Below are 26,837 nucleotides of genomic sequence, written 5' to 3'. Positions count from 1 at the left end.
ATGTATCTGCCCATCATTAACAGTCTTCTTCTGAAAATCTGTTCTGTGTGCCTCCACCTTCAGAGGTTATGTGCATAGTTGTCAAAGATAAGGCCTTTTCTGCATCTAAGCCCTTGATCTGACATTCCTCACTTCTAGCTGTTATTTTAATTAATTAAAAAATATTTATTAGCTGTCTTTCTGCCTTGCAGAACTTAGGGCAGTTTACAATGTAAATAAAATGATGATTTTTTTAGAAAAACCATGGTTTAAAATCTCAGGACTGTCAATAAATAAAAACTAAATTAATCAAATGCAGTCCTAAATACAGCTGTCTTCAGCTGCTTCATGAAGACTGAAAGTGAGGAAGCCAGATACATCTCCCTGGGGAGGTTGTTCCATAATCATGGGACTGCTATCAAAAAGGCCCTCTCTTGTGTGCCTGCCAGGTGAGCTTCTTTCATTGCTGGGACAGCCAGGAGAGGCTTTCCCTGTGATCTTAATTATCAGGAAGGAACATATGGGGGAAGTCAGTCCTTCACAGACATTGGTGCCAAGTCATTTAGGGCTTTAAAGTTCAAAACCAACACCTTGAAGTAGGCTCAGGAGCAGATCAGTAGCCAATGTAATTGTTGCAGTCAGGGGCACATGCTCCTAACCAGCAGCCTAGCCATAGCATTTAACATTAGCTGCATCTTCTAATCTGAACCCTCTTCAAGGGTAGCCCAAGTACAGTGCATTGCAGTAGTCCAGTCTAGTGGTAATTAAGGCATGGATCTGATTGAACCAGGAATAGCTACAGCTGACACACCAGCCAAAGCTGGGCAAGGCATTTGGAGGCACCACAGCCATTCAAGTTTTCTAAAATGTGTCAAGCAGTGCTCCCAAGCTGTGAACCTGGCTTTTCAAGGGAAGTATAACCCATCCAACACAGGAGAGATCTCAGGTATCTGATCTGTCTTTTTACTAACCCAGAGAACCTCTCTCTTGTCAGGATTAAATCAGGCTGTCCACCTTCATCCAGCCTATTACACTCCAAGCCCTGGCTCAGAACAATAGAATTTGGTGGAAAAGAAGAGCTGTGTATCATCCACATAGTGACACTGCAGTCCATACCTCCTGATGTTCTCTCTCAATGGCTCCTTTTTTTTCTTTAAAAAAAAATAGTTTTTATTGAGATCATTTAAAAGGAAGTGGTAAAAACTTAAAAAAGAGAACGCTATTAAGGAATATACACCAACAGAAGAAAGATTTAAGAAGAAAAAGAAATAGAGAAATATAGAAGAGGCTTCGGATTTTCTCTACGATGAATACAGGTAATATTACTAAATTAACACTCCATAATTATAAAAAGGGCTCTTTTTTCCCATTATCTATTATCCCTCCTTAATCATCAGATCCACAAATTATCAGTTCATTTTTTCCATATTGCACAAAAACATCTATAAAGGGTTTTTAATTATCAATAAAAACAGATATTGTTTTTACTCTAATCAAAGCAGTAAGTTTAGCCATCTCTGCAAGCTCTAACATCTTTATCAACCATTTCTTTATTGTAGGAATTGTTGAGCATATAATAATATCACAGCTGTTGTCATCTATACAAAGTTCCATGGGAGTTTTTCAACTGTGTGTCCATCAGTCCCAGAAGAAAGGCCTCTGGTTTCATTAGGGTTGCCAGGTCTGACTCAGGAGCAAGGTTGTGACAAACATTATTTAATTCCAAAGGGAGTTCTGGCCATGATGTTTAAATGAACTGTTCTCCTTTTAAATGCCTTCCCTTCATTGGAAATAATGGAGGAACCTTCTTTTGGGGCTCATAGAACTGAACCCCCAGTCCAATATTTTTGAAACTTGGGGAGTTTTTGAGGAGGGACACCAGATGCTATGATTGGTGACTCTAACTCAAAAAAACAGCACCCCCCCCCAGAACCCCAAATACCCATGGATTGTTTCTCCACTATATACTATGGGGACCAGTCTCCACAGGGCATAATGGAGTTCCTAGCAGACATTCAACCCCCCCTCCCCGCTTTCTGATAACTCCAAAACAGGGAGACGGCCTTCGAATCAGCTGGGGATAGGCAACCATAGGTTTCATTTACAAATCAATCTTTAAAATTTCTGAATTAATAAGTGTATTTGTATCAAAAATTAGCTTAATTTTAAGTGATAGAATGTTCCTTCAATGATGTTCACATTTCCAACACATGTTCAAATTATTTTTATACATTTTTGCTAATTTCTTGAGTGATATACCAACGATACATCATTTTATACAATTTGCTTCGAGACTGGTATTTAATGTAAATTTAAGACTCTTCGAATATTTTCTCATTGTTCCAGTTGTATATTATACCCAAAATTTTCAGTCCATTTTGTCATCCATTCTTTCACACATTCTTCTTTCAACAAAAGTTTATACATTTTAGCAACAACATATTCATCATTTGTATACCATTCTGTTTTAAATACAGTCTTAGATCATTCAAATTCATGGGAACTTTTATCCACTTTAAATCTTTCTAATAATTGTGCATACAAGAACCACTGATAAGAACCACTGTTATCAAATCTTCACTTGATTTCATTTTACATTCCACTTAAGAGAAGACTACATCTATAAAATGCTTGTATTGAAAGCTGTATTTTCAGACAAACTAGGTTTGTATTTATTCCATATTTTAAAAATAGCACACCTAATATGATTTTTAAAATCCACATTAACCTTGGCTTTGTCATACCACAAATAGCCATGCTATCCAAATCTCAAAATGCATTCAGCTCTCAAATCATGCCATCCAGATCTCAAAACAATAATCTTCTATTTCTCAGCAATCTTTCATCCAAACTAAACAGCAAGCTACAAAGCATAATTTCAAATCAGGTAGACCCAGTCCTCCTCTTTTCTTTGCATCTTGTGATACTTTGACCCTTGCCATACAATTGTACTCTTTCTGCCATTGTTTAAATGGTACATCTGTTGTCAACACACGTATTGTCTGGTAATCCATCTGGGTTAGGAACTTTTCCTGGTTTAACTTTTTTTATAGTTTCCAAAAGTTCTCTTTTGTTGTTATAGAACCATTCATAGTTGTTCTGTAATTCTCATTAAGTTTTGTTTTCTAAAATACTCTTCTATTTTTGTCAAAGAAACATCATGACAGAACTATAGTCTGAAAAGATCTTAGGTAGAATCTCTACTTTAAAGACCTTAGCAGCTAAGTCTCTAGAAGTCCAAATCATGTCAATCCTTGAAAAAGATCCATACATTTTTATATTATCTGGTTCCATATCCTACTTTTCCATTTCCTATTGCAACTGTTGTGGATCTTATTTGGTTTTTCTGAGGTCTCTGTTTCTATTTCCACCAACTCTTTTTAAAATCTTTCCAGAAAATCTCTTGCTTTTGGGACAGAGTTTAGTCTAAATCTCTGCTCCTCTGTCACTTCTTTCATTTTTACAAATCTTTCATCCATTTTTTCATTCATCTTTTTTTAAAAGTTTCCATTTTATTATCCATCTGGTTGAATAATATCTGCAGCATCTCAGTTGTAACTGGTTTTTCAGATGGTTTTTCTGCATAAAGTTCAACAAACCCTTGTTTCCTAGTTGCCATTGTCTAAACTCCAGATGCAGCTATTTTTCAAACCAGCAGAGGTCTCTCTTACATAATACAAGGGAAAAAAACCATTCTATAGCTTTAACAGATTTACATTCCATCACCATAGCTATGACACCTCACAGACATTCCATCATCATAGCTGTGACACCTCACAGACCAAGTCCTTATCATTTATTTGGAATAATCCAATTAGATACTCTGCAATGCACAGAAAAATATTCCTATGCAAATCCAGTCAAAAATTTTCAACTATTCATTTGATCCAAAAGCACTTTCACCAATGGTAAAAAATAATAAAATAAAACCCCTTCTCAGTTTTTAAAACTTTCTTATGTTGTCTCTTTTATTAAGCTTTTTACTGCCAATTTTTAATCTACTGAGTCCTTAGAGTCTCTTTTAAATTTTGTAGTTCCAAAAAAAAAGGATTATCTTACCATAAAGAAAGCTTTTATTGCCATAGGAGAAAACCTCTCTTGTCCATAAGACTGATTGTTTCCTTTCAAATGCTGAGAAGTGAGGGTTGGTAGGGCTCCACTATGGATAAGAGCACAGTTGTAAATCCAGGCCTTCTAGATGCTCAAATTTGGGACAAATTGGAAAAAAACCCTCAATTTCTGCAATTTACTCCTGAGGAACTGCCATCAGAAGGGCAAGTGGGGTAATCTCACAAATTTCCTTTGATCCAGAGAGATTGCATTGACCAGAAATCACCTAGTAGCTGGCTTTTTCATCCATGGTGTTCCTTTACTTCAGAAGAGGTGTCAGCCCTCCATAAATCCCTCATGCTATCTATATGAAGCCACCAGAAGCCCTTCTCCCTGTGGCCTCATATAGCTAGCATGAGGGAGGCGGGCGGGGATGAGATTGAACACTGCAGAACCCCACAGGCCAACGGCCATGGAGCAGAGCCAGTGTGGAGAGACAGACTAGTAGGATGCTATAGTCCAGGGGTGGCCAATGGTAGCTCTCCAGATGTTTTTTGTCTACAACTCCCATCAATCCCAGCCAGCATGGCCAATGGCTTGGGCTGATGGGAGTTGTAGGCAAAAAACATCTGGAGAGCTACCGTTGGCCACCCCTGCTATAGTCGACAGTATCAAAGGCTGATGAAAAATATAACAGAACTAGCAGGGTGACATTTCCCCTGTCTAGTTTTCAAGAGAAGTGATCAGCCAACCTGAGCAAAGCAGATTGAACTGGGGCCAGAAAAATCAGCTTCTTTCAAAAACCCCTAGAGCTGAGAAGCAGCCACCTGCTGAAGAATCTTGCCCAAGAATGGAAAACTAGAGACAGGGTGGAAGTTCTTCAAGCATAAAAAAGCTTGGGGAGTTCCCCCACCCTCATCCTGGTCTAATCACTGCCTCCTTGAGCACATGCAGAATAACTCCAGCTCTCAAGGAAGCTTTTAGCACTCCCCTTTCCCACTAGGCCAATTCACCTGACATCTACCATGGCTAGTTTTAGGCATCAAGTGAAGACTTATCTTCTTTACTCAGGCTTTTGGCTGATATGATTTGTAGTTTATTTCTTCTTGTAAACTGCCTCCTGGAGATGCAGCATGAACATCTTATAAATAAATAAGACCAATTTCACACTATCCCTGTTCCAGGGTGGAGAGTCCCAGGGCTTCGCTCCGTTTTCGCACAAGTTGCCCCAGAGCTGCAATTTGGCATGCTGCTATTCTGCAGCAAGTGGAAACAACTTGTCAGCATATCCCACTTGCTGCAGAATAGCGGTGCACCAACTCACAGCTCTGGGGCAACTTGTGTGAAAATGGAGCGAAGCCCCAGTAACAAAAGGGCTCTCCACCCCAGAACAAGTGTAGTGTGAAATCGGTCTAAATAAATTCCATCTAGTTCAACAAGTGCTCTCCCTCTGTAGGTAGTATTTCAGGGAGCATCTTAAAGGTATTGCTGAAAGGATCAAAGTGAGCGTATGCAGGCATATTGTAGGCAGAAGGACTGCAGAGATAGAAACTGTAGACAGGCAATGATCATTGTGATGGAGAACTATGCAACTTGCTGACATTGCAATATCATCACTTGACGTCTTTTCACAGTCTACATTATATGAGATGTTGGAGATTTCTGGCTCTTTGAAATTTGCTTTGAAAGAATCTTGAAAGGTATGCTATTGTATTTGAATCATACAGCTCTAGGGGAGGGAGGCAATAACTCTTCCTCCTTTCCTTTTTTGAGGCATCTGTTGACCTCTCACAAAGCTGCTATGTATTCCAGTGAGGAAAATTGCCCTTTTCTTCAGCAAGGCAAAAAAAGCTATAGGGTGAGTTTTTATCTGGCAATTGGCATAGGAAAAGTGTTAAAGCCCTTCCCCTAATGCTGTGCTCTCAATCCAATTGTCCCTTCTCCTTTTAACAGAAATTTAGATAGTAATATTAAACACTGTTACTAGGAAGTAAGTCCCAATGAACTGAGAACTTGTTTCTGAAGAAACTTGCTTGGGATTAGTCTGTTAAAGAAATAGGGTTGAATCTCAGAACTATAATATATTCCTCTTTTGGCACCAACATCTCTGCAAAAATTGAGATATATATTTCTTAAATTTTATTTATAATCAAGAGAAATAAAAGAAAGAACTTAATAATTTAGACATCCCCACCACTTTTATATTTGTACAACTGTGCATCATATCTCAGAATACCCACATCTCTGGACTAGGGCCCCCCAGTAGTGGACAAATGGAGAGTTTGAACTAATCCCATGATTAATTGAGGCAATGTTTTAATGGTTAATGCAATGTATTATATTCTTTGTTGAACCTGGTTGTAATCCCTTGCTGTACTTCATAAAGTTTATTCAAAACCAGGTTAGAAAATCATAAATTCCTCTCACTGTGTGGGAGTGGGGGAGGAATTATAGATGCCTAGAACAAAACGTGTTTAGTTCCTTTATGCTTTTCCATATCTACATCATCCCTATATCTATTCAGTCATCTTTGATTGCCATTATTATTTATTCCCTACATATTCCACCTATCTTTCAACAAGCTCAGAGTGTCATTGTATCTATGTAGCAGCCATGTGAGGCAGGTTAGGAAGAAAGACAACTCAAGACTTTAGTCTGATCTAGCCACTGTGCCACAAAGGCTAACAAGGGGAGGACTGGAGCACAAAATTCCAGGAGTCAAGTCACCTTGGAAGCCCAAGGAACTTTACAAGACACTGCTGAAGGGCAATAGCAGAATAGCTGTTCTAAGCAAGAATTGCATGTTTAGTCTTCTGGTCCCAGAAGACTCTTTGTCTGAAGGATGTTAGCAGTCTGGAAGCAAAATATGACAGCTATCAACTTGCTGTCACTAGGAATATAGTTAATATTTCATAAGCATTAAACATTTCACAATTCTATATCCACTGATAAATTCCGTAACTAGACTATCAGGTAATCTTGTGATCCTCTGTGTTGGAGATCCTCAGTACAATAGAATCTATTTTGTTCATATTTACTTTACTAATCAGAGAAAGCAAAAATATCTTGTAAGTGCTTGGAGGGTTTCTTTCTCCTTTAAACACCTGTTCAGGCATGCAGTGACAGCTGTGATTTCCCCCCCTCAAGGTTCCTTGTGCAGCTGTGCTTACATTCTTCAAGGATAAAACAGAGCTAATTTACATCCTTTTATTACATCCATAAGAAATTACTCTCCTTGCCATTTTGTATAGCAGTAATCAGAAGCCATATCAATTGCAAATCCTTTTTGAGAGAGCAAGAGCAGGGTCAACAACATGTGAGGAGCAATTCATCATCAATTCCTTCATCTGCAGGAAATTATATACCACATCTTTTATGATCTTTAAAATCAACTTACCATGTGTTGCTTCAGTTTCCAAATGGTTTCCTGTGAATGAAAGACATCTAATTATTTGGCTCCACCCACCAATCTATAATTGCTTTTGATATGTTTCTTTGAAAATGCATATTTAGGCAGTGTCCATATAAGAAAACATGCAAAACTTGGTTGTAGCAAAAGTAACGTAAACACAGATAAGCACTTAGAACTCATATCCTTCAATGAGCTTAGACTATGTGGGATAGTTTCCCCAGCAAAACTTAACTCATCTCCCATTCCCCAAACATGAGTGCAAACTAACTGTCATCCACTCTCTCCCTCTGTCGTTAAAAGAACTCAAAGGCCTAGTTTATGTTATTTCCAGCCAACATGGTTGCTGTTGCCACTGTAGATTTCCCAAGCAGTTCTAGGTAGCATGTGTCTTTCTCTTGCCAGTATGATTTGAATGGATTGCATGGTTGCCTACCAAACTGGCAAAACCTTTGATTGCCGGTGTGGTACCAAACATGTCCTAGTGTTGAGAGCTGCTGTTGCTTAACGTATTATCTAGAATGGCATAGAGGTCACTAGTGTGGCAAGAAAATGAAGTCTCTTAAAGTAACAATTTAACTAGGTTTAATTTTGACTCACAAAAAATGGCTAAGTGTGTGTGAAAAGGTGGAAGATACAAAGCAGAAGACAGAACAACTACAGACTAGCTCAGTGCGTTTTAATATTTAATGATGGAGTCAAAATCTCTGAGCAAGGACCAGACAACTCCATTAAAATATGAAATAAGTGTATCAAGAGACAATAAGGCTGTGTTGCCACTTTATTCCTGAAACTAATGGAAAGGCTATTGGAATGAGTATCAAATAGTTTATATTCAGTAGCAGGGATTGCAGTGGCCTGGGAAAGAGGAGGGGTGCATGTGTCAGAGAACTAGCTGCATGTTATGGCAAAGAATTCAGAGGAGAAGAGGTTAATGACTAGGGGTTGTTTTGTAGAAAAATAGGTTGTGGAGCTCATTAGCATATGCCGCCCTCCCCCCAGTCAAAAGCAACCCAATGCAAGAAAGGAGAGAGATCCAGTCAGCTCAAGTAGGCCTCACTCACCTGGGGCTCTCCTTGGCCACCCCCACCCACCATAGTCAAAAGGCCAGCAAGCCACCCGCCGCCCAAAATCACATAAGTGGAGAAAGGGTGGTGCGGGCTTCTCCAGGGGTTAATGCTGGGGGTGTGGCAAAGCTCCTGGTGGCTGGCTTATGGATTGTTATGCAGCTGAAGCTACTATTCAATGGACAAGGTAGGCAGGGAGGAAGAGCGGGAACCATCAGAAAGGTTCAGGAGCTATGCTTCTGTGAGCTCCTGCTGATTTCAAGGCCTATTAATGACACTGCTTATGTATTATATCAGTTCTGCAGTGCTGAGAACCAGGGATAATCTTTTCTCAAAGAAACGAACAACACTAAAACATTCCTGTGATTTGCCATGAGAAGAATGTATGATGATATCATAGTTGTTGTGTATTGTTCATAGTTCCGGAATGAAGCATGCTTCTGCCCTCCAGGATACTAATGCCTATGCTCTGATTGGCCGTTCTCTGTGAACTGGCCAATCAGGGCTTCAGGCATGTATATCCAGTATGCAAATAATAGGATCCTGGAGAAACCAATAGGGTGGTTTCCTGCTGATCTTATGGGTGTGGTTTGATGTTTCCTGAGAGTACATATTTACTGTTTGTCTGTGTGTTTCCTCAGTTCTGATTCAAAATAAAATAGAGTTGTATCTTACCCACGGCTGAACTCACTATTTTACAATATTCCTGTTTAAATTTACCCTAGAAAGTAAATGAATTAGCACGGAATGATTTAAAGAAATATCACCCATACAACATAGCTATTTTGTGGAAAAGGTGTTCTCCTGCCTTGAAATCCATGGATATTTGAAGTGTTACAGTACAGGCAAATTTGGTCAGTATTCTCCCCCACCCTTTTCTTCCATTTTATAAGGTACTTGAATAAATTATATGCATATTGTGAAAAGAGATTTTCTATAGTTTAGAAATTTCCATTTGTATTATTCTAAAAGACTTAAATTGAAATTATGGCATATGCTTTTACTCCTCCTGTGTTCCTGGAAAAGTGGGAAAAGATTATAAGAATGTCTGACATTAAAAAATAACAGCAGGATGACGTTTCATTTTTGTCTTCAACAGGATTATTTTACAGATGCAGACAGAAGATTGAAAAAAGACTCTCAGCAGGACTACCATCTGGAGTATGCCATGGAAAACAATACCCATACAATATTAGTTTTCATTCGGCAACTTCACACTTGTGATGTCAATGACAAAAGTATAACGGTAATTTCATGATAAATCCAGTTGAGGGAGAGAAAAATTTCATCAAATAAAAATTGTGTAAATAAAACATTTTGTCAAAAATAAAGCTCTTCATGAGCCTTTCATTCTCAAGGCTGCATTGTTAAGTATGCTATAGTATTTGGATTTGGTTAAATTAGTACATCTGCTGATCTATAACTAACTGAGTATCTCTGAAGGGTAACTGGCAAATGGATCTGTTCTGCTCCCTCTGTAAGGCTCCTCTAACTTCCTTTCTGGAGGACTATTTATGTATCTGGATTTAGATTTTCTCTCACATTTTTTGTTCCAAAACCCTCAAAGTGTCTTAAAGTAAAACATAAATTCAAAGTGTAAAATAACTAAAAGAAACAATGCAGAAGCATATTTAAATAGCTCATAAAACTAAAATTAAGGGCAGCAACAGTGCAATGCCCTTTAGCAACAGAAACATAAGGACTGATGTTTAAAGATGCAAAAGTTCATCTGGTTAGCTGTAAGATGTGGTTACAGTTTTTCTTATGCCTAATTTTTGAAATTTTTCTTTTTCAGGAAAGCACAGTGAGAGTGATATGGGCATACCATGACAAAGACTTCAGAGAAACAGGCCCAAATTATCATGGTTCAAATCGGGGGACAAAGAGCCTGCGTTTACTTAACCCTGAGAAAGCCACTGTTATTTCTCCCTCCTTGCCTTACTTTGACTTGACAAACCAAGACGTAGGTTTGGATTTGGATTTTACTTTTTTTCTAACATTATAAAAGGCTAACTTTATAAAAGGATAGATAACATGAACTGCTTTTATCATCACAATGATACTTAGTACAAGATGAATGGAAATATTATAGGACCTTATGGTGGTGGTGGAAAGTGCTGTCAAGCCACAGCTGACTTCTGGCAACGCCGTAAGGTTTTCAAGGCAAGAGACATTCAGTGGTGCTTTGCCATTGCCTGCCTCTGTGTCACAACCCTGGTATTCCTTGGAGGTCTCTCATCCAAATACTAGCCAGGGTAGACCCTGCAAAGCTTCTGAGAACTGACAAGATCAAGCTAGCCTGGGCTATCCATGTCAGGGCATATGACTGTGTAGTTAAAAATTAGATGTTTGTATTAGCTTTCCCCCCTTTTTTTTTATTAAGACAGGTGCCTATACCAGACAAGGACACAACATATTGGTGCCAAATGTTCAAGATACCTACAGTTCATGGAAAGCATCATATAATAAAGGTATGCTATCTAGCTGTCCAGCTTGATGCTTTTTGCTGCTTCTCTGAAATATGCTTCCTTTTTTTGACTGTTTTTAGAACAAGGATTTCCTTTATAGATCTGTGGCAAGCTATAACCAGTGAATAAGACTAATAAAAAAGGCAAGCATTCTAGCTGTGCATTGGGCAACTACCTCGTTGTACCAGTCCCAGGACAACAAAGTGTTTTGTGAATCCACAGAGCAGGGGACATGAATGCAGTGGCTAACATTATAAAAGGATAGATAATGTGGACTGCTTTTATCATCACAATGAAAGCCATTCATGTATTGCTTGTACTTTGTTTCAAGTGCATGACAGGAGTGATGTGTATCTAACTATTTATCTGAATTATGCAATATATGATTTCATGGATTTTTTCAGTATTTCTCACTCAGGGCAGCAGAATAAGTATCTATAGGTAACTTTTGTTATTTCTAGATAATTTAAAATGGTGGATAAACTTCCATAGAACTTTAACATAAGATGCAGCCCCTGCCCACCCTAGCACTTTAACAGGAACCTGCCTGTTTGTACAAATTATTGACTTTATAGATCATATCGATAGTACCAAATCCAAGAAAATGGAGGGATGAATAAACATTACATTTCAAATTTGTTGGCTGTTACGTTATGTGAAACTTGGCTCAATAATAGTTTCAGAATCAAATTGCCATAGAAAATATATATTTCCAGATATTCTCAAGGTGGTGGCTTCCTGGGTTTCCTGTTGTATATTTCAGTGCAACACTAGAAGAATTGTCTCAGAGAAAGGCAGGCATGTTTGATCCTCTGCAGCAAGCATGGGAAGCTAGCCAGACTGGACTTACCCTGTCTGTTAACAGTTTTATGAACATGAATGACCTGAAACCATTCAGTTTGGACTGTGAAATGCTGATCTGAAATAGTACCTCTTTTTCTCCACAATGAGCCATCTGGACAAGTTCTCAGTGGTTCTGAATGTTACTGAGGAAGCAAGTAGGGTAATCAACAGTAATCAAAAACTAAACTGGAAAACAGTAATTAATGGTTCAGCTCTAAGACTTGTTGAGTTGGCATATAAATGCTCATGATAGTGTACATGGACTGTGACAGCTCAATATCACAAAAGATGGCATTATGCCTACTGTTACAGATAAACACGCTGAAGCAAATATAATATAGATATGTGGTACTCTCTGAACTACACTATGCAAGTATGGCTATTTATAATTCTACAGTCTTCAGACGTTGCCCACTATTTGTATGGCGTTTTGACCACAGTGAATTATATCCCATTTTACATGGGTATAAAGACAGAAGAATTATATATCTAGTATACAAAAAAGCATTTTTCTCCTCTCAAGTTTATAAGCTGACAATTCTAAGAACTGATGCTACATTGTATTTTGTAGGATCCTTTTTTATTATGAACTCAGTCCAGGACTCCCTACAATGGCACCCACTAACACCCTTTCTGAAGCCCTCCAAGTGTTTTTAGAAAGTGGGCAGGGCCAGGTGGGGTGTTTGCCCAACAGGGCTTCGGATTGGCTGTTGGAAATCTGATTGGCTAAGCAGATTTTTAAAAAATTGCTTTCAGAAGAAGCTGCCATCGCAGCACAAAAATCTTTACTGCATGACTGCAGGTAAGCTGTGTGCATGCAAGACAGTGTTTTTTAAACAGTAGGGATGGGCATGAACTGGCTGACAAATTAAAGTTCATAATAAATTTTGGCCTGTTTGGGGTTTGCAAACTAAAGTTGCAAACTGAAGAACCAGGATGAACTACCACAAATTTTGGTGCACTTTGTGGTAGTGGTTCATGAGGAGCAGAAAGCAGGGGTTTACCTTTGCTTTCTACTCTTCATGAGAAACAGCTGAGTGGCTGGGAAGTCCCTGCCACTCAGCTATTTGGATTAAATGGCTCAGAGCCATTTAAACCTTGTTTTCCATTTCCTGCAGCTATTTGCAGGAGAAGAAAACTGGTTTAAATTGCCCTGCTTTCTGCTCCCCACAAAAAGCTGCAGGGAACAGAAAACAGAGTTTAAATGGTTCCTGTTTTGGCCCTGCTTTCTGCCTCCCATTTTTGGCCCTGCTTTCTGCTCCCCACAAAAAGCTGCAGGGAACAGAAAACAGAGTTTAAATGGTTCCTGTTTTGGCCCCGCTTTCTGCCTCCCATGAAAAGCCATGGGGAGCAGAAAGGAGAGTTTAAATGGAAGAGGTGAAGTGCCTTCCTGGAAGCAATTTACCTCCACCTTTCTGATAGCTGTAGTTTGCCATGGTCAGTTCTGCTTGACTGCTGAAGATAAGAGTGTTCCACCATGCTGAACCCACAATTGGAGAAGTTCTGTCCACTCACCCTGCTCGAGCAGCCTCCTGTTCCCTCCCTTGCATCGTTTGCTTGTGGGCTTGATAAGACCCCTGGACAGGCTGATTCTGGCCCTTGGGCCTTATGTTTGACACCCGTGGTTTATATTTTATAGTCTACTTTTCTCTCCATTGGAGACCCAAAGCTACTTACAACCTCATTCTCCTTTCCTCTACTTAGCCTCACAACAACTCTATAAGGTAGGTTTGTGATAGAGTGTCTGTTCTCCCTCTGAGTCGGAGGCTATCTTGGGTACTTTCCACCATCTTGTCAGGGAGGCAGGAAATAGAATTATTATTCTTCCTCTTCCCATGACCCTGGAACACCCATCTCCTCAGTTTCTTTCCTGACTCTAAAGGGAGAGCAACTAGTTGGTTTAGCTCCAAAAGATAGTGAATCAACTTACTCTTATTTCTTATTTAATTCTTCACTTTTCCAACCTTACTCCTTTTAACAACTTTCCCCAGCTTTAGTTCTCTACTACTGTCTTTTTCTTTACCTTCTATTTTCCTTCATACCCTCACAATCAGTGAGGGAATGACGCTGCCCCAGCTATTTCAAAGCAGTTGTTGGGTTTTTTTGCTGCGCGCTACAAGAAGCGGCAGATGGAAGGCTTCAGGGACGAGTTCTTAGAAGACGCATCTTTCCCCGGCCCTCAATCCAATGCCTTGGGAAAGGACTCCGGGACTGGCATGTCTTCTCAGCTTGCTGCGGTTCCCGGCAATGTTCCCTGCTCTAGTGACTCCAGTCACCGCGGGCAGAAGCGTCCAGGGGCAGCAACGGACACGTTTGAAGCTCCCCCTTACCAGAAGCTTGCTACTGGCGGCAGCCATTTTGATGGTGATTTTTTGGCACGAATATCACCCAATCGGCGTCATGAGTTATCTACTTCACCCCATGTGCTGGTTGCCAATCTCCAGTTGGGAGCCACTACAGGAGGCCAGCCCCCGTCGGATCAAGCCTCTGCGGCAGATCCAGCCCTGATACAACGGTGTGGTAATGTACCCAACCCTCAGGGGCCCTTCTCTAATGAGTTTATGGTTATGTTCCAACAAGCTATTAGGGCCAAAATATTCAATGCTTGTCAATTGGGAGTTATGGATATGGGGTCAGTGGGGTCCAGATCTTCTTCCCCTCCTCCTCCCCCTCCACGTTGCCCAGAACAAAGTCTGCCCAGAGATAGCAGCTGGCCAACTAAGGCAGCCAGAAAGCAGATTACTGACTCTAGATTACTAGAGGAAGACTCAGAGGAGATTCATTTAGATGTGGAGTCACAACTCAAAGATCAAGAGAGCTTTATCTCAGATGAGGAGGTGGAGGATGTCTGTGTTCCTGAACAGCCAGTTCATTGCTTTAAAGCTGATGATTACCAATATTTGTTAACCAGAGTCATGGCAGCACTGGTGCTCCAGGATTCTTCCTTTGAGGAAGAGAATACCAGTACTAATCCCAGAAACAAAACTACTGGGGATAGGGAGTTTTTTCCAGGTTCACACACAACTGCTAAGGTTTTCCCATTTCCACAATTCTTTGAGAGACAACTCAAAGCCGAATGGGAAAAACCTAACTCCAATTGTCAGTTTCCTGGGTTTGTGAAAAAGCTATATGATTTACCTGTTTTTACAAATGAGATGTTACAGGTTCCGGTAGTGGACGCCCCAGTGATGGCACTTCAGAACCCGGGTTTGGTGTCAGAAGATGGTCATGGTTCCATCCGGGACAACTGGGACAAGAAAATTGATCTGGCATTTAAGAGGTCAAATAAGGCAGTAACCATGGCAATAAAGGCATGTATAGCATCCTGTATTGTATCTAGAGCAGTGATAGTCTGGGCTAGGAGACTCACCCAACTGTTACCAGAAAATAACAAGAAGTTAATTGAGGGAACCACTAGGCTGCTTAAAGCAGCAGAGTTCACAGCCGACGCATCTTTAGACGCGCTTACCTTTTGCTTCAGAGGTTTGGCTTCGGGGCAGTAGCCAGAAGAGGCATCTGGCTGAGAGTATGACCTGCAGACAATCACTCCAAATACATTGTGATTTCTTATCCGTTTCAAGGAGAAAAGCTCTTTGGTAGCGCCTTAGACAAGATTCTAGTGGAAACTGACAAAAAGAAAGCCATGCCAAGGAACATTCGGAGACTTGATAGAAGAGGTTTTTATTCTCAGCCCTTTCGTTCCTCACACACCTTGGCCAGATCTAGACCTTACTCAGATAACAAAAGATCGTCTTGGAATCAACCAAGGGAGCCCTTCAGAAAAGGATTCAATAATCCTAGATTCTCCAAACAGAACTCAGACCATAGAGACAAGCAGGACCAGGAACCAAATTTCAACAAGGCGTGACTGGACTTCAGTTCTGGTAGGGGGAAGACTACATCATTTTCAAGATGCCTGGGAGGCTTCCCAGACAGACTGCTGGACATTAGAGATTGTATCATGTGGTTATGCAATAGAATTCAAAAACATCCAACCGGAACGTTTCCTAGTGTCCCTGATTTGAAAAAATTCTGCAAAAAAGATCAATAACGAACAAATCCATAGCACATCTACTTGAAATCAATGCCATAGAACCCGTACCAACAGAACAGATGGGTCGGGGGTGTATACTCAATATTCTTCACTGTCCCCAAGAAGAATGGAGATTGGAGAGCAATACTCAACCTAAAGTTTCTCAACAGATTCATTCATCTCCGACATTTTTGTATGGAGACTCTAAAGACAACCACAGAGGCTCTACAACCAGGGGAGTTCCTCACATCATTGGATCTCACGGAAGTTTATCTGCATATCCAGATCCTTTTATCCCATCGGCGTTTCCTTTGATTCTGTGTGGGACACAGAAATTTCCAATTCAGGGCACTCCCCTTTGGCTTAGCCACAGTCCCCAGAGTCTTCACAAAGGTGATGGTGAACATTGTGGCCCATTTCAGACAACAGGGGGTTCATGTCCATCCATATCTAGACGATCTTTTGATCAGATCATCATCCAAACAGAAAGCTCTGTCAGATGTCCAAACAACTATTCGTTATCTACAAGAACACAGTTTTCTCATAAATCTATCCAAGAGCTCTCTAGAACCAACACAACAGTTGGAGCACCTGGGGATGGACATAGACACATGAAAGAACTAACTTTTTCTCCCAAATGACAAGATCCAGAGAACCAAGCAGCTCGTGAATCTGGTCGTCCAGAGTGTTTACACTCCATTGTTGACTTTAGCCAAATTGATGGGTTTACTCATCTCAAACATAGATGCAATTCAGTGGGGCAGACTACATACGAGACCTTTACAAAGCTTGCTCTGCCCCCACCAATACCAGATCATGGAAAAACAGAATCCACAGATCAAGGTCACCTTAGCGGTTAAGCAATCTCTGAAGTGGTGGTCCAGGGATTCCAGCCTTAGCCAAGGGAAAATTTACTACCTTCCCAGGGAGATAAAGCTGTTCACAGATGCTAGTCTGTCAGGATGGTGAGCAACGCTCGACAACATCCCAACACAGGGTCGCTGGTCACCGTCAGAGGCTCAACTTCCAATCAATGTATTAGAGTTGTGAGCAATCCGTCAACCCTATTATTCTTCACCGAACGAGTACAGAAGTGACACGTACTAGTACGAACAGACAATGTGGCTGCAAAGACTTACCTGAACCTTCAGGGGGGTTCGAGATCCTCGGCTCTGTCCAGAGAAGCAAAGACATTATTCACCTGGGCAGAACATCATCTTCTGTCCATCAGGGCAGAACACATCAAGGGCATTACCAACATTCAAGCGGATTGGCTCAGCTGAATGACCATACAACCAGGGGAATTGAGGCTAAAGACGTCGGTATTCCAACAGACAGTCGAACAGTTTGGACGACCAATCATGGATCTGTTTGCTTCTCACAACAATTATCAGATACCCAGCTTTTGCACCGGATTTTTTCATCCGGCGGCAGCAGCAGTGGATGCATTGACAGTTGTTTGGCTTCAGGGCTGTTGTATGCCTTCCCTCCGATTCTGGTGTTATCAAGATTTCTTTGCCAGGTACAGCACCAGAAGGTGCGGGTTATCTTAGTAGCCCCGTGGTGGCCACGGCGCCCATGGTTTTCTACTATCCAAAAGCTATCGACAACTCCACCTCTCTGGCTAGAGATTTCCCCAGACATGTTGACACAGGGGCCAATTTGGCATCCACACCCAGAATGGTTGCAGTTGACTGTGTGGAAATTGAACGGTCTACATTCCTGAAGTTAGGTTATTCAGAGATTACTAACACATTATTGGCCTCCAGGAAGGAGTCCACCACCAGGATCTACAATACTACTTGGAAGGCATTTCATCGGTGGTGTTGCAGAAAGGCAAAGGATTCCCTAAATCCATTAGTTCAATCCATATTGGAGTTCCTACAAAATGGTCTACAATCTGGACTGAAACCAGCCACATTACGTAGACAAGTAGCAGCATTAACTTCTGTTTTGGGACTGATACAGAGAAGGGACGTTTCCAGACACGCACGTGTACAGAGATTCCTGAGGGGGGGCCACACTCAAGTGTCCTGCACGGGCTCACAGATTTCCAACGTGGCGTTTACATACTGTTTTGTCTGCACTCACGAAACCACCCTTTGAACCTATACAGGACATTTCTCTAAGATGGTTACGCTTGAAGACCATCTTCCTGAAAGCGATCACATCAGCGAGAAGGGTTTCGGAAATTAATGCGCTGTCTGTGAAGAGAGAACTCTGCATTTTTCACAAGGACAAAGTGGTCCTTTGTACGGATCCCACTTTTCAACCCAAGGTTGTGTCTAAATTTCACAAGTCCCAGGAACTTCATTTGCCATCATTCTGCCCAGATCCTAAACATCCCAGGGAACGAATGTGGCATAACTTAGATGTTAGACATTGCCTGAAGGCATATTTAGTTAGGACTGAACCAATCCGGAAGACGGATGCCATGTTTATCAATGTTGCACCACCAAAAGTGGGCCAAAAGATGTCAGCCTCAGCCATCAGTTATGCTATTAAGCAATGCATCATGGAAGCCTATAAAGCAATGAAATTAGATGTACCCAGGGGAATCACAGCACATTCAGCCAGAAGTGCGGCAACTAATGCAGCATTTAACAAATATGCTTCAATAGACGAAGTATGCAGGGCCGCAACATGGTCTTCTATTTCAACATTCGTTCATCACTACAAACTAAACACTTACAGCTCCGCAGAAGCAGCATTTGGCAGAAAAGTTGCAAAGTTACATGCAAAGAGACAATGCCCCACCCAGTCATTAATCTACTGCTATAGGAGAATCTAAGATGGCCTCTGACTCAGAGGGAGAACGACCATTGGTACTGTGGGGGGTCATTCTCCTCTGAGTACAGGAGAACATCTTGCCCACCTCACTGCATCGCTCATATCAGGGCCAGTTCTGCCATGTCTGTTCCTTTTTCTTGCTGCTTTACAGTTCTTTCTGTTATGCTTGTTGCATCTTAACTCGTTATTGCTGTTTGATTTTTCTGAGTAAGGTTGATAGTCTAGGAACTGCTTCTCAGAGTATCCCAACTGAGGAGATGGGTGTTCCAGGGTCATGGGAAGAGGAAGAATAATAATTCTATTTCCTGATTCCCTGACAAGATGGTGGAAAGCACCCAAGATGTCCTCCTGTACTCAGAGGAGAATGACCCCTCATAGTAAGTACCAATGGTTGTTCTAAGATCAGAAAGTTTCCATGGAGTGGGGATTTGAACTCTGGCATCATAAATCCTAGTCTGACCCTCTAACCATCACATACAGTGCTAGCTGTATGACTGTTTTGCCTAAGGTCTCTGTCTGTGCTGCTGCTGTTACCACATGCATGCATGCGTGTCGACCCCTATGCTCTAAGCCAGAAAGGGAGAATACAGGGAGGGTATCAAAGGCAGCAGCTAGGAACACAAGAGAAGCCATGTTGAATCAGGCCAGTGACCAACAAATCCAACTCTCTGTGTCACACAGTGGCCCAAAAAACCAAGTGCCATCAAGAGGGCCACCAGTGGGGACAGGACACTAGAAGCCCTCCCAATGTGCCCCCCCAAGCACCAAAAATACAGAGCATCACTGGCCCAGATGGAGACTTCCAACAATACACTGTGGCTAATAACCACTGATGGACCTCTGCTTCATATGTTTATCCAAACCCCTCTTGAAGCTGTCTATGCTTGCAGCCACTACCACCTCCTATGGCAGTGAATTCCATGTTTTGATCACCCTTTGGGTGAAGAAGTACTTCCTGTAACCATTCTAACCTGACTGCTAAGCAATTTAATTGAATGTCCACGAGTTCTCATATTGTGAGAAAGGGGAAAAAGCACTTATTTCTCTACTTTCTCTATCCATACATAATCTTGTAAGCCTCTATCCTGTCACCCCTTAGTCAACATTTCTCCAAGCTAAAGAGCACCAGGCTTTTTAACCTTTCTTCACGGGGAAAGTGTTCCAACCCTTTAATCATTTTAGTTGCCCTTTTTTTGACATTTTCCAATGCTATAATATCTGTAGTATATTACATCCTTTCTTCAAGGAGCTCAGGGTTTCCTTTCCCCCATGCCTCTGTCATCTCGCTAACAAAGCTATGGGCACTTAAACTGAAAGGGAGAGCGGATTACATATTTTCTTCATTTGCCATCATTCTGTCCAGATCCTAGTATTCTGAAGTCCCATGTGTTTTTGCTGAACACACATGTTCCTTGTATCCTTGGAAATGGTATTTAAATAGATATTGCTATCTAAATTTCAGTGGACTAAATGTGGATTTCCTTTCCGTTTCAAGCTTACTCCATTTGCAAGGATTATGAAATTACACAAACCTTGTTATCTGAAGTGTATGGCAACCAGTAATGCTTCCTTAACTCTGCAGATACAACTTGTGGATGGATATTAACTTTTTGGTCTCACAGATGTCAGAAGGACACTTCCATGCATACAGTTTTTGTCTATTTTGACTTGAATGTTGTAAAATATCAGAAATCAGCTTGTACATTATCTATGCTACTTTGTAAAATAGTAGATCATATCTACTGAAAATTAAGACTCCCAAGTTCTTCCCTAAACTCTTATTAAATAACCACAGCTGAATGATTCTAAGTGAGTAGAGCTACTTTGTTCTCTGGGATTTCTAATTCCGTGAATGCATCAAGTAATATACACATAAAGAATAAAATAACTGGGATTAAAAAAAAATCGTTATTGAAGAAGGGATTCCACTTTGTTAGTGAAACGACAGAGGCATGGTGGAAGGGAGACCAACCCTTGAACTAATTGAAGAAAGGAGAGGATATAATATACTAAATATCTGTTCTCTTCCCTATTCTGTCATGGTTCTTGCTTTGGACTGTTTGTTTCTGATGGCTGACTGAAAGGTTAGAGGATTCCCAAAGCTAAAAGGTTAGAGAAAAAGCCAAACCAGGGGGTAATGAAGTTTAGAAAATTAGCTGGAGACTTGAAAGGAAAGGTTGTAGGGCCATTCCACTTGGAGCTGACATAAAGGGCTCCCTGCTGCTTGTACTGGAGCCTCTCTTGAGCATGTAAAAAGGATGATATGCTGAGAAGCAAAAGGTCAAGGACTTCAGATCCCACAAGCCTTGGCAGTAGCACTATATGAATAATTCTTCCAAACTGGAAAGCAACAACTGTACCATGCATTGAAATGTCAAACCATGTGATTAAAAAGAGACATTGTTGGTGGAATTTTTTTAAAAAAGATTGGCTAGTCCAATGAGGAATACTGAAAATTTGCTGTTAAGAACAATATCCACATTGTATTGCAAAGTCATCCCTTTGTCTCACTTGCATTCTAAATACCTGTTCTAAATTTCTAAATACATTTCTTTTTCACTTTGTCTTAATGTTTATGTGAGATTTTTCATAGATCTGTTTGCATTGATACTAGGGTTGCCAAGTCTGACTCAAGAAATATCTGGGGATTTTGAGGGTGGAGCCAGAAGACTTTGGGGGTGGAGCAAGGGTATGGCAAGCATGATTGAACTCCAAAGGGAGTTCTGGCCATCACATGTAAAGGGACTACACTCCTTTTAAATGCCTTCCCTCCATTTGGAATAATGAAGGATAGGGGCACCTTCTTTTGGGGCTGGTAGAATTGGACCCACCAGTCCAATCTTTTTGAAACTTGGGGGTATTTTGAGAAGAGTCGCCAGATGCTATGCTGAATATTTGGTGGCCCCACCTCAAAAAACAGCCCCCCCCCAGAGTCCCATATACCCACATATCAATTTTCCATTATACCCTATAGGAAGTGGTCTCCATAAGGAATAATAGAGTGCCCAGCAGGCATTTCCTCTCCTGCCCTCACTTTCTGATGAACCTGAAGGGGGATCGAGGACCTCCAAACTGGGGGATCCCCTGTCCCCACCTGGGGATTACAGACCAAGAGACAATGTGTTCTGTGAAATTGACAAAAGATACTTAAAGAGCCTTACAAGCTTCTAATTCATTATTACAGAGCAAGTTTACTTTGGAAACCAATCCACACTTTCAAGAAGACATTCAGTACAATTAATAAACCTCATATAAGGAAATACACAAGCACTTTATAAATAGATATGAAAATAGAAAAGTTTGTCATACAAAAGTCCACTAGGACACGCTACTCTAATGTAGCGATGTTGCGATATTGACACGCAGACCTCTCCATGAAGAAAATAAATGTTGAAAAAAACTTTGAATAGATTTTTATCTCATTTGAAGAAAGGGTTCAGATGTTAGAGAAAATTATTGATTGCACGACTCCTAGGTAAATTTCGTGTTTCGATTCAGGCTTCGTCTGATCAGTAGACTTCCTTGTTCTGGAACCAATGCTCAAAATAATTTACACACAGCAATTTCATTTTTACATGATCAGTATACTTCCTTGTTCTTTTGGGGCTGATAGAATGGGACCCACCAGTCCAATCTTTTTGAAACTTTTTGAAACTTAGAACTGCTAATGCCGCTGTAAGAAATGAAATTGCTGTGTGTAAATTATTTTGAGCATTGGTTCCAGAACAAGGAATTATACTGATCAGAGGAAGCCAGAATCGAAATGAAATTTACCTAGGAGTCGTGCAATCAATAATACTTCTCTAACATCTGAACGCTTTCTTCAAATGAGATAAGAATCTATTCAAAGTTTTTTTTAACATTTATTTTCTTCATGGAGAGGTCCGCGTGTCAATATCGCAACATCGCTACATTGGAGTAGTGCATCCTAGTGGACTTTTATATGACAGACTTTTCTATTTTCATATTTATAAAGTGCTTATGTACTTCCTTATATAAGGTTTATTAATTGTACTGAATGTCTTCTTGATAGTGTGGATTGGTTTCCAAAGTAAACTTGCTCTGTAGTAATGAATTAGAAGCTTGTAAGACTCTTTAAGTGTCTCTTGTCAATTTCACAGAACACGTTGTCTCTTGGTCTGTAATCTCCCAGTGTTCTTCCCTGTTTGGTTTGTCCACCTGGGGATTGGCAGCCCTAATTGATACAGCATCTCTAATATGGATGTGCATAGCAACTGCTTGTACTCTTTATTGCATCAAATAGAAATCCCTCATGTGGATGATTTTCCTTCATAGAAGAGGATAGATTAGATATTTAGCTCAGTGGCATATTGTATCAAAAAGCAAAAATGAACCGCAGTTTCTCTGTCAACCAAATATAATAGTAAAAACCAGGGCTTTTTTTTTTTTTGACCAGGAATGCGCAGGAACGCAGTGGCTCAATAGGCAAATGAGTTCTTGCTGGGCCTTTTCTTTTTAAAAAAAAACCCTATGTGGAACAATAGTGATATCAGGGGGTGTAGCCTAATATGCAAATGAGTTCCTGCTGGGCTTTTTCTACCAAAAAAGCCCTGTTAAAAGCACTTCTTAATATAACTCTGGTTCAGAAATCACATTCAGATTTCTTCCACTTTGTTTTTATTTTCTGTGCCCATGCATTAAAACTCCCTACTGATTACAACATTGGCAGCTGGTAATTATTGCATGGAGGCTAGAACTAATCCCAAGGACAGTAAGCAGACCCATAGCCAGGGAAGAAACTTAGCAGCTAACTCAAGAAAGTGATCCAAACACTTCAAATCAAGTCATTTATATGCAGTATTTGGAATCCCATAGCTGGCATAATTGTTAGAGTATTTGTCGTGTGATTGTGTTTAAAGTTTCCTAAAATTTCTTCAGTCCTAACCATGCCTACTTGGCAATAAATCTCATTGAAATAAATAGAACTTGCTTCCAAGTTAACATGCATGATGTAGAGTTGCAAGTGAGTTGGTGATCTTTTGTAAGGAATGTTAAATCAGGGATGTGAGTAATAATTTAATCAATATTGATACTGATCTTTTGGCATGAACAGGAAAAGTGGTCATAAACACAGAAGACTGTGCATCTCATTATTTATTTACTACATTTCCTGCTCAGTCTTTCTCCCCAACAGAGGCCTAAATTGGTGTACATGTACATCATTCTCCTATCCTCTGTTTTAGCCTCACAACAGCCCTGTGAGGCATTCTAGGCTGAGAGTATATGAGTTGCCAAAGGTCATCCAGTGAGCATCCATGGAAGAGTGGGGATTTGAACCTGGTCTTTTGAACCTAGTCCAACCACTACTACACACTGACAGCAATGTGTCACATCTTGGATATGTTTTTCCAAGACAATATTTCAACTAAACAAGTTTTTTAAAAAATGGCCACCTGTGACATGGTGGGAATAAAGCCTGTATGTGTGGGTTGTGGAAAAAAATTGTGTTTGTGGCTGGCATCAAGGGGGAAAAAAGCCAAAATATTTTATGCACACTGGAACAAGCTAGTGGATGCTATTTAAATGTATTTTCAGATCCAGAGTAGCCTCTCATTAAAAAAAAAAGCCACTCAAAAATCTTGTTGCCATGGGTAACGAGACTTTTTGACATAGGAATGCATTAATGCCAAAGCCCACAGTGTGAAAGACACAAAGAGGCTCTGATTTGAGAGCGTGATTGATCAAAAGCCAAAGAGGCAGCTACAGCATTTGATGTTTAATGGGAGCACTGTTGCTTATCTCATAGTATAGACTGTAACTACTTATTATTCTGTGGCCTTACTTTATGTTTTACTTCATGCAAATTGCATCATTTTTTGATGAAGACCAAAAAAGACAAGAAGGTTTGTAGGCTAAGTATTTTCTTACTCCACAAAGCATTCGTAGTTCCATAAAATCAGACTGACTGTAGAATCTTTGCCTGTGGATCATGAAGCTTCCATGTCTTGAGGCCCTTTCAAGATTCTCTTCTTTGCTGCAAGTTTGGGTATGCCTATTATATGCAAAAGATTATCTGACTAGATTTATAAGACACCTCTTGAAAGCTGCCAAATTTGCAACAAAACTGTACATAGCCAGCAACAACTAGTTTTTGAAGTATTTTTAAAAGCTACTCTGTTTATTGGCAATAGATTCTGATTTTTCAAAAAGTAACTATAACAAACAGTAAAGTAAGTTTTCACTTCCTATAACTGCCACCACATATTAGTAGGATAATAACTTCATATACTTCACATTCGTGGTAAGTTAATAGAGGCAAGTGGCAAGCCCTCATAGCATGCTTTTCTTAGCATCTTTCTCTATCTGTCGCTGAAGAAATGGCTGGAGACACCTGGCCAACTTGGAGTGAGAGACAGAGCCAATCTCTGTGTTTCTTCACTTCCTTCTGAGTAGACATTCTGACTCATTGAAAATTTAGAGTTGCATGTTGCATTGTTCCTTTCCATACATGATGAGACTGCTCAGTTTGGGCGTTCTCTCCAGCCATCATCAGAATGAGTGGTGGTGGTGACAGACTGCTACTTTGGGGCTGATCCCATGACATCTCATGTTACCAAATATGACATTTAGTATTTTCTGGTGGAAATTTGCAATAAAGATACCATGGTACTTTGACAAATGTGCTTGTATGAACAATCTGAAATACAGAAACAGAGATTCTGTGACTGAGTTCTGCACAAGCTTCACTCCATCTCTGTCATTAGTATAAAACCACGAAGCTTGTGCCTATGGAAGTACTATCAGCAGAGGAAGTTGGCTGTACTATAGCCAAGGCAAAATGGCTGTGGAACATGGTCATAGAGTCCAAGACAGTCTTTATATCTTTTAAAAAACCTATAAGTGCCCCAATCCAGATACCCCTGTATGCACATACAGGCTTGCAAGCATGCACTGGAACTTTTAAAACTAGGACAAAACTTCAAAAGCTTGCTGTGTTATATGGATGGAGGTGGGAGCTGCAGTTTGAGGATGACAGCAAAAAAAAAAATCTGTTTATGTGTGACTGCCAGTGCAATCCTAAATTAGTTGTACCTTTTAAACCCATTACCTTCAATAGACTTAGAAGGGCTTAACTCTGTTTAGGATTGTACTGTGCATTTCTTAAACATTTATTATTATTTGCTCTTTTAAAGTTAGTTTCATTTAACAGCATTTGTTAACCAGATTTATTGGAGAGAGATAAGATTTAAGCCGACTGTAATTTTGTAGCAGATAATTTTGGACAAATAGCTGTGAAAAAAATCCAGCCTACAGCTGTAACATCAAAAGAAGGAAAGCAAACAAAGAGGGATGGGAATGGTTATATATAAAGTACTTTAAGCTGAGATGTCACACTAGGAGGAGGTCTGACTTCCCCATGCAGCTGGGGCCATCTTTACTTCAGGCAGTTCCTGGAATGTTATTCACTGTGCTTGTAATCCTTTCTAAATCTAGCACCCATTGCATCTGACCTTTAAGCTGCTTTATTTCAATATATTAATCCCATCCAGCATACCGCACTGGAATTTGATAGCATGTAATACAATAGAGTAGGGTTCATCCTGCTTCCACAGCTGTTAGCTTTTCAGGACCAAGAAAAAAGTTGCACATTATTATAAAGCATAATTGGCTAGGAAAGAGGGGGGAAATATAACCTTTGGCTTGGAGAGAAGTGGTTTAAACTGGAATGGGATAATACAGGAAGGAAAATTATAAAGGATAAACCATGCAGACTCTCACATTTATTGCCTTTGAAGGAATATGTGAGCTGTGTGCAGAATGAAGCATTTTATTATAGCATTCCCAAAATAATGTAGCAATTAATAACTCCGAACACTGCAGTTTGTCAACATAAGAAGAGCCCTGCTGGATCAGACCAATGGTCCATCTAGTCCACCATCTTGTCTCATACAGTGACCAATCAAACACTATGGCACCAACACATTAAAAGCATTGGTTTCTCTAGTATTGGTAAACTTGTAGCCATTGATGCTGTTGCACTGGTATTATTCCTCTGTCTGTGTCATATAAAAGTCTATCAAAATACTTCTTGCATTGCACTGGCAACATTCAGGTAGAGGATATGGTGTAAAATAATCCCATTATGTCCTGCTGGAATTATGGAGGCCAGTGCAATTCTGCAACGGCCTCAGGTTAGAGCCTTTCTTTCCTGAAGGGCTTGCTGTGTCTAATATAGG

General features: G+C 40.4%; 1 protein-coding gene across 1 annotated transcript in view; it reads left to right on the top strand.

Moving 5' to 3' along the window:
• The window catches only part of MOXD1 (monooxygenase DBH like 1), an 85,399-nt gene that overhangs the window by 5,509 nt on the left and 53,053 nt on the right, over positions 1–26,837 (top strand). The window contains exons 2-4 of the mRNA XM_060239499.1: positions 9,605–9,751; positions 10,301–10,468; positions 10,893–10,976. Of these exons, the coding sequence (XP_060095482.1) occupies positions 9,605–9,751; positions 10,301–10,468; positions 10,893–10,976 (399 nt within the window). The remainder of the gene's footprint in view (positions 1–9,604; positions 9,752–10,300; positions 10,469–10,892; positions 10,977–26,837) is intronic.

Source organism: Heteronotia binoei, chromosome 1, assembly GCF_032191835.1.
Source record: "Heteronotia binoei isolate CCM8104 ecotype False Entrance Well chromosome 1, APGP_CSIRO_Hbin_v1, whole genome shotgun sequence".
Taxonomy (NCBI): domain Eukaryota; kingdom Metazoa; phylum Chordata; class Lepidosauria; order Squamata; family Gekkonidae; genus Heteronotia; species Heteronotia binoei.
Note: the sequence above shows the minus strand (reverse complement) of the source record. Positions and strands in the feature narration are given on the sequence as shown.